The 7,968-nt window shown below is 34.8% G+C and overlaps 2 protein-coding genes across 3 annotated transcripts; both read left to right on the top strand.

The window, feature by feature from the left end:
* The first annotated feature begins 220 nt into the window (after nucleotides 1-220).
* On the top strand, nucleotides 221-4,624 carry LOC130973054 (protein RETICULATA, chloroplastic). 2 transcript variants are annotated; one of them, XM_057897429.1, is made up of 8 exons: nucleotides 221-458; nucleotides 709-1,393; nucleotides 1,543-1,641; nucleotides 2,040-2,260; nucleotides 2,607-2,676; nucleotides 2,757-2,836; nucleotides 3,382-3,446; nucleotides 4,102-4,624. In XM_057897429.1, exons 2-8 carry the CDS (start codon nucleotides 803-805, stop codon nucleotides 4,293-4,295), a joined length of 1,320 nt encoding a protein of 439 aa, XP_057753412.1. In that variant the 5' UTR covers nucleotides 221-458; nucleotides 709-802; the 3' UTR covers nucleotides 4,296-4,624. The 2 variants fall into 2 exon arrangements, with proteins under 2 accessions (XP_057753412.1, XP_057753411.1); XM_057897428.1 differs by having other exon boundaries at nucleotides 233-458; nucleotides 759-1,393.
* A 2,424-nt stretch (nucleotides 4,625-7,048) lies between these two features.
* Nucleotides 7,049-7,603, top strand: LOC130975229 (protein MIZU-KUSSEI 1). The gene has a single exon (XM_057900048.1). The coding sequence runs from the start codon at nucleotides 7,049-7,051 to the stop codon at nucleotides 7,601-7,603; it is 555 nt and encodes a 184-aa protein (XP_057756031.1).
* The last annotated feature ends 365 nt before the right edge of the window (nucleotides 7,604-7,968 follow it).

The following is a 7,968-nucleotide window of genomic DNA, read 5'->3' as shown; positions in this document are numbered from 1 at the left end:
ACCTCTAATAAATCGGACGGTCCGATTTCTGCTTTTCTGATTAAACGATCCCACATTTGAGTATAACACCCCCAACAATCCACATTTTAAAAAAACACCATTACCACTCTAATATTAAAAATAAAAAATTCCACAATTGACACCCACACCAGTCCTTCTTCCTTCCAATAAAAAAACATCATTTTATTTTCTCTGCCTGTACAAATCAAATCAAATCAAATTGGGATATAAATATCTCACGCGGGCCAAGAAATCAACAATACATTACATACCCCACGTGTTGGATTCTACAATTAATTATTGCTGAATATTTTAGTAGCATGAACTATGAAGTATGAAGCACTTCAATTCAATAATTCATGGCGAATTTCCCAAATATATAAACTCTGAAATAGGGGGAACCACTCACTCCGCCGCATATTCCCCTAACTCATTTCCCACTATTCCTCCACAACCAGGTACCGTTTTTCTCCCTTTCTAATTGTTTTCAATCATGTTATTCAGCTGTTTTATTTTACGCTGTTAGTGAGATATCGCTTGAAAAAATATTGCATTGCTTGAGAGCTCTAGTTAATGTTTAGAATATTCCCAGAAACATGCATTTCCTTTTGGTTCAGTCATTGTGTTTTTGTTGGAGTATCTGTCAATGCCTCAAGTAGTTTTGGTGCGTGTTCTGAAATTTTTTTTCTCCTAATTTTATTGGTTAAGCTGCTGAATGCTAAGTAGAAACTAAGAATTCGTCGACTTTTCTGGGTTAGAGCTACAAAGTTACAAAGCTACAAAGCTACCATCTTTGAGGATAATGGCAGGTTGTTCTTCGAATTTTGGGGTGGCACATGCGGTTAGTGTAAGGAGAGAATCCGTTTTGATGAAACTGGTAAGTCAAGATTCAAGTTTGGACAGGTTGAGTTTCAGGGGGGTTTTGAAAGAATCTGCATTTCCAATCATTTGTCTTAACAAGTGCAATAGATCTCTACGGAAGAAAAAAACATTTTTCATAATGAGTATGTCACAGTTGCCACCTGAATCACAATCCGATGTAACTACAATAAAGGTTTCGGAAGGGGGAGGCGAGAGTGTCATGGATAGTGACCATAAATTTGGGGACTCTTTAACTAATAGAGATGATAATAACAGAGTTGTGATTGATAGTAGTGGTGGTAACGGGAGCTTTGGAGGTGGTGGAGCTGGAGATGGAAGTGGTGGTGGTGGTGGCGGTAGTGATGATGATGGAGGTAACAAAGATGAAGATGAGTTTGGGCCAATATTGAAATATGAGGAGGTAATGAGAGAGACACAGGCTCGTAGGGCTACCCTTCCTTCGGATATGTTGGAGGCTGCTAAGACTGTGGGAATCCGCAAGGTGCTTCTTCTTAGATATTTGGACATGCAGGTAAAGTTTCCAATATCCATGCTTTTCTTTCCCTTTTATTTCATGGTAGCAATTATCTAATGGATTGTCAAATCTTGAGTAAGACAGGATTAAAAGTCGCTTGGACCTTAGACCTTAATGTTGTTGTTCCATTGATACTTGAACTGCAGGGATCTTTCTGGCCTTTGGGATTTGCCATGAAATATTGGTCTGCACTTCGCAATCGAATGCTGGCTGATCCGTCGTTTCTTTTCAAAATTGGCTCAGAGGTTGGTAGGGTTTATCTCTTAATAACCAGAATTTATATTTTGCATGTTGCAGTTCCTTGACTAAAGTTATTGAATTATCTAACTGTTCTACAATGTATAACTTTTAGTGATCAATGTTTAGAATTATCATATAATAACCTGCTATGATTTATTGAGGAACTAGCTCATGCTTTACTCGTTCTTTGTCTGCTCAACTTACCTAGTCAATAAGGTATTTATATGCTAAAGCAATGAGCTATATCCCTCGAATTAGAGATTGTGACTAGTAGTACATAATAATTACGCTTGCCGTCTGCTTTATGTGAAATTTATTCATGTGTTCTTTGCCACTCAATAGATTTTTTTACTTGTAAAAATGCTTATTTCAAATTTAAACTTTGTTCTCTTGTGATATGCAGATTGTCATTGATTCTTGTTGTGCCACTTTTGCCGAAGTTCAAAAGAGAGGTGACGACTTTTGGTCTGAATTTGAGTTGTATGTCGCGGATCTTTTGGTTGGTTTGGTTGTCAACATTGCCTTGGTAGGTATGTTGGCACCCTATGCCAGAATCGGGAAACCATCAGTATCTAGTGGATTCCTTGGAAGACTACAGAAAGCCTATGCCTCTTTGCCTAGCAGGTTACACATCATGCCATTAAATGACCTATTTTCATGTCATTATCTTTTGTGTACGTTTCTTACGTATTGAGATATCAACAGGTCTCTATCTACAAAAGACATTGTAGTAATGCTTTCCATGTCTTATATAGTGTCTTCTTAATGTGAAGAAGTTTCCATCTAAGAATCCACACGCCATTGAATGGCTTCCTTTCATATCGATAACTTTTTATATAGGTTTCTTTTGTGTGGAGTATCAATTGTTGCCATCTAACAAAGACAACTGGAAATAATATTTTTCATATATGAACTGCTTGTATCTTTACCGCATGAATTTTGTCTAACCTTATCTGCTCTCTTTACACAGTGTATTTGAAGCTGAAAGGCCAGGATGTAGGTTTTCCGTACAGCAAAGACTCGGAACATACTTCTTCAAGGTGAGGACGAGTCATCTCATTGGTCCATTTATTATTGAAGTTTCATTTCAGTTAATTTTTAAGCATGTTTCTAATTGCAGGGCATAATGTATGGAGCCGTTGGATTTGGTTGTGGCATTATAGGCCAAGGCATTGCCAATATGATCATGACTGCAAAACGGTATGGTTTTGTTCTCTTTAGAATTCATTTTTAGATGACCTGTGTGGCAATAGGAACAAATGTTACTTTCCCTGTTCTGACCCCGCCTCGATCAATCACTTCTACCCCTGGCCTCAATAGAAAAGTTCTGTAAGGATTTTGTAATTATGTATATGACATTTGGGCTTCTAATAACTAATGTTTCTGTCATAAATAAAAGATTCAACTTGAAATCATTATTTTCTTCTCTTTTCTTTGCAATAATATGATTTTAAAGTTGGCTGATTGTCCTAAGTTCTATGATATATTTGATCCACTATCCATCCATTTAAAACTCTACAATAATGTAAATTATAAACCAAAAATCATTGGAGAGATTAAGGATACTCACTTGAAATGAGAAGTTATAGTGGATTTTTGAGCAGGTGGCACCATAATGTTTATTAATGAAAAAAATCTAATACAAGGCAGAATACAGTTAAATTAGTAGATGATACTTATGCAGTTTGCAGTGTATGAATCCTTCTTTAGTGAAAAATTTCTGACCTGCTATTATGATATATCAGGAACATAAAGAAATCTGAGGATCATGTACCTGTGCCACCTCTTGTGAAGAGTGCAGCTCTTTGGGGTATGCAAATGTTCATTGTTTAAAATTGGTTCATGTTTTCTAGCTTTTCTTCACTATGCTACTAGAAAATATCTCTGTTTTTTGTTGTGCTAGTATGACTATTTTCAGTTTCATTGCCAATGAATTCGTTTATGAGACCAAATTTGATACCCTTGACTGTCCATACTCCATACTGATATTGCTAGATGATAAAATTTACCCATGTTTGGCAAACTAGAAGGATTTGTTATTTAAATTAAATGTTTTAATATGAATGGTAGAAACATGAGTTGGACAAAAGTAAAAAAAAGAAAAGGTAGCTTCTGCTACTTCCCAAACACGCGTATTGTGATTTTTCATAATTCAAAAGTAAAAAAAAAGTAGCTTCTGCTACTTCCTAAACGGGCAATTAATGAGCGTTTAGTAATATTATTTGGACAACTTATTTACCATAGTTGTTTAGAAACTTGTATTTCATCTCTTTGGAACTGCCGTTTTACATTGGTTCAATTATGTGCAATCTAGTCGATTTCTTTTCCAAGATTCTGTTTTTCTTTAAATAGCTTCTATTTTGATCATTGCTTATTTGTAGATAATATACTAATATTGACTTGTATTCTATTCTGTTCTATTCCTGTATGTAATGAACTTGATTCTTGTCTTCATCAACATTTAGGTGTCTTCCTCGGTTTGTCTTCTAACACCCGATACCAGATCATTAATGGACTAGAACGCTTGGTCGAAGCGTCACCGGTGGCGAAACAAGTCCCCGCAGTTGCCATGACTTTCACCGTTGGTGTGCGTTTCGCCAACAATGTGTATGGTGGTATGCAGTTTGTTGACTGGGCTAGGTGGAGTGGGGTGCAGTAACTGCTTTATCTTGTTTTAATGTAGCTTGAAGATGTTATGTTTCTAGTAAAATGGAACCATCAATGAAAACCATACATTGCTGAAATTTCCACCACAGGTTCATTGATTGTCCCATGATGACCAAAGGGGTTTTCTTGTGCTAGTGCCTGGTCTAAGGTTGCATGATTTGAGTTTGATATTGGAAAGTGATTTTCCTTGTGGGATTATTATAAAGTATTTAGGCAATAATTCAAAAGCATGAGCTGCTATTTTCTTGTAAGCTACCTTACTTTAGCATTATTCTAGTTAAAGCATTTCACATTCTTCTCTCCTTTGGAGGGTTCCATTTATTGTATGTGTCTATCTATCTGTCTATCTATCTATATATATGCACTGATAGTATTAACAAAAAAGAAAAAAAGCACTTTATGCGTAGCTTTGATTATGCACACTTACGTTGATAAGTAAGAATTAAAATGTACTTAGTATGCATTAATTAGAGGGAGGAAATGAACCAACTTAGATTGATTTAGTGGTTAGTTTACTAATTTAATTAAATAAGTATCGAAAATTTGAATCTTATTTCATATATACAGTAATTCATTGGCTTATGATAAATGTTTAAATGAAGTTCAGATCTATAACAAATAAATTCTTATCGAACTAAAAGAATTAAAAGGAGAAATCACAATATAGAATATAGAATGCATCATAATAATCATGAGAAACAATAGAGTTTATTTGATATGCGAAATAAATGTTCATATTAAAATTGTGTGGTAAGTTTTGATAATGGAAAAGTTTGTATTTTTATTTTCTGGTTATCTCCTAACTCCTAAGTAAACTTCTTAATATAAATGATAGGATAACTTTTACTATTTAATTTTTTTTTGAATAAGTGTCGACATAATAATTCACTAAGTTTGGGAGCTATCACTCATTGCATAACCAATTTATAGATAGATATAATTAGTGGTGGAGTTTGGAACAAAATTTTTGGGGGCAAAAATTTAACATAAAAATTTAATAATAATATTTATATTAAAATAAAATTTATAAATATAATTATTTTTTAAGTTTGTTACTAGTAACATAATAAATAAATAATTCTACAGATAAAAAATATAAAATAATTTATAATATTATTTTTTGAGTCTTTAGTGACTTAAAATCTTCAACAATTGAATCAGAATTAAATTTTTCAACAATTTATAATATATATTGAATTTTTTTCATCAATTTATACAAATACAATAATATCAATACTTATTAAATATTCTAATTTTTTTATCATATAAAAATTAAATTAAATAAACAATAAAATATAAAATAATATTAAATTAAATAAATAAAAATACATATTTTTTATATTTGAACTCAAAGATAGATGGAGTGTTGCTTGTTAAATAGAGAGATGCGAAATACGAATTTTGATGTGTTGTAAAAGCCAACAAAAACCTACTCAGTTCAGTTCAAATTCAACAAATTTTTAATGTTTAAAACTAAGAGATGAGAATTGAAACTGAGTGCTTTTAGTCATAGTAAAGTATTTTTTGGTGACTCAGTAAAGTATTTAAACTAATTGAACTATTTTTATTTTTTTTAAAAGTACTACTAATTTTTTTATAAAAAATTTGGAGGGACATTGTCTCAACTAAACTCTACCCTCAAATATAATTCTCTCACTTTCTAAATTTTTTTATCCATCTTTATTTATTTATTTACTTATTTATTTGTTTATCTATTTCTGTTCAATCATTCACCATCTTTTAATATAACTTTTTCACTACTAATATTTTTTTCACTACTAATATTTTTCTTGTTTCTTTCTTTTCAATCTAACAAGTTGAGTTTAGAGACTACTATTATTATAATTTCCATTTATGAGTCAAAAACACAACCTGTTTTACTGAAAAATATTAGGTCAAATTTGGGCGATATTATCCATTTAGCTATAATCTGACCCAATTATTCTTATAAATTAAAATTTAAATAAAATAAATAAAACGTCCTAAATCAAAAGTAAGTGTTTTTTTTTATTTTAATGAACCTTTTGGTATACGATCAAATATCGTTTAATAGTACATCTAATTGTGTGCTGCCACATCAATAAAATAATTATATTTTATATTGATTAAGTAAATAACTATTAAAAAAGTAAATATAATTAGATGATTATGTAAAATATTTTACGCTATAAATACATCAAAAATAAACTCTAAATAAATATCGAATTTATTTTATTTATTTAAAAAATTTCCGATTATGTAATATATAAGTCATGTACTATTGTCACAAAAAAAGATATAGTCATGTACTATATCAGGATATACATAAAAATAATTAATATAAAAAAGTTAATAAAACCTACATGCACGGACCGTACCACGACCCATGCACATGCCCAGCCCACCTTTCACAATTCACACACACATACTCTCTTTCTCTTACACTCTCATCTTGCTATCTCACATCCATTCCCTTCAACTCAAACCCTTCCTTCAAGAAACCTCATTGCACCACCCACCATGACCATCGACTTCCTCCGTCGATTCTTCCTCCCTTGTTTCTTCCCATCATCCACCGCAAACACAACCACCTCCACCACCACCAAAACCCCTGCCACCCCCAAAACGCCCTTCTCTTCCGCCACTTCAACCAAGAAACGCTTCAGCACCTCCTCCCTCCGCCACCGCCCTCCCACCACCACAACAGCAACCTCTCCTTCGTCCTCCACAACCTCCTCCTCCACCTCCTCCAGAGCCGCAGCCACCATGGCACCACCTCGCCCCTCCAAATCCATGGTGATAGGCACCATCTTCGGCAACCGCGGCGGCCACGTCTGGTTCTGCGTCCAACACGACCGCCTCTCTACAAAACCCTCCCTCCTCCTCGAATTCCCCATCTCCACCAACGACCTCGTTCGCGAAATGCGTAACGGCCTTCTCCGCATCGCACTCGAATGCAATCCCCACCGTCCAGACCTCGCCAGGTGTCCCCTCCGCTCCGTTCCGGTCTGGACCGTGTTCTGCAATGGCCGAAAAAGCGGGTTCGCGGCACGACGCCGCGCCGGGGAGCGCGTCCGGTGTGTTCTCAAGACCATGCGGTGCGTAACTGTTGGGGCGGGCGTCATACCAGCAGGATTCGGGTCGGGTCAACATTCGGGTAAAGTCTCGAGATCCGAGGAGCTTATGTATATGAGGGCGAACTTTGAGCACGTGGTTGGGAGCGCCGACTCCGAGTCGTTTCATCTCATTAACCCGGACGAGGGACCGGGTCAGGAACTCAGTGTGTTCTTGCTCCGATCCGGACTCGGCGTGGATCGTTGAGCTAACTCGGTACGGTAGTGCCAGTTCTTGGATTCAGCAGAAAAATAGAAAGAGAATTTTTTTTCTCCGCTTTCTGGGGTGTAATTTATATAATTTGGAGTTCTTTTCCAGTACAGAGTTTCAGTAAGAAAATTTTTCTTCTTTTTCTTTCGGGGTATAGAATTGAAAAGAAAACTATTGGTTTTCTTGACTTTTTGAGTGTGTTGGTTATTTTCCATTTTGCTGGATTTTTTTTAGATGAGTTGGACTTGTACTTTGTAGTGTGATTAGTGAGATCTGGGTGTTGTACATTTTTCTTTTCTTTATGTTGTTTTTTATTTTTTTATTTTTTGGGATAGAGGGTTAGAGTATGCTAGGTTATAATT

The sequence above is a fragment of the Arachis stenosperma genome, chromosome 4 (genome assembly GCF_014773155.1).
Source record: "Arachis stenosperma cultivar V10309 chromosome 4, arast.V10309.gnm1.PFL2, whole genome shotgun sequence".
NCBI classification, from domain to species: Eukaryota; Viridiplantae; Streptophyta; class Magnoliopsida; order Fabales; family Fabaceae; genus Arachis; species Arachis stenosperma.
The sequence above is the reverse complement of the archived record's forward strand: the minus strand, read 5'-3'. Positions and strand labels throughout refer to the sequence as shown.

Bases quoted from the DNA above. Each gene is read 5' to 3' on its own strand.
- LOC130973054 (XM_057897428.1), top strand. From the start codon at position 335: ATGAAGCACTTCAATTCAATAATTCATGGCGAATTTCCCAAATATATA. The intron at 1,394-1,542 runs GTAAAGTTTCCA...CTTGAACTGCAG, and splicing joins TTAGATATTTGGACATGCAG to GGATCTTTCTGGCCTTTGGG. The intron at 3,447-4,101 runs GTATGCAAATGT...ATCAACATTTAG, and splicing joins GAAGAGTGCAGCTCTTTGGG to GTGTCTTCCTCGGTTTGTCT.
- LOC130975229 (XM_057900048.1), top strand. From the start codon at position 7,049: ATGGCACCACCTCGCCCCTCCAAATCCATGGTGATAGGCACCATCTTC.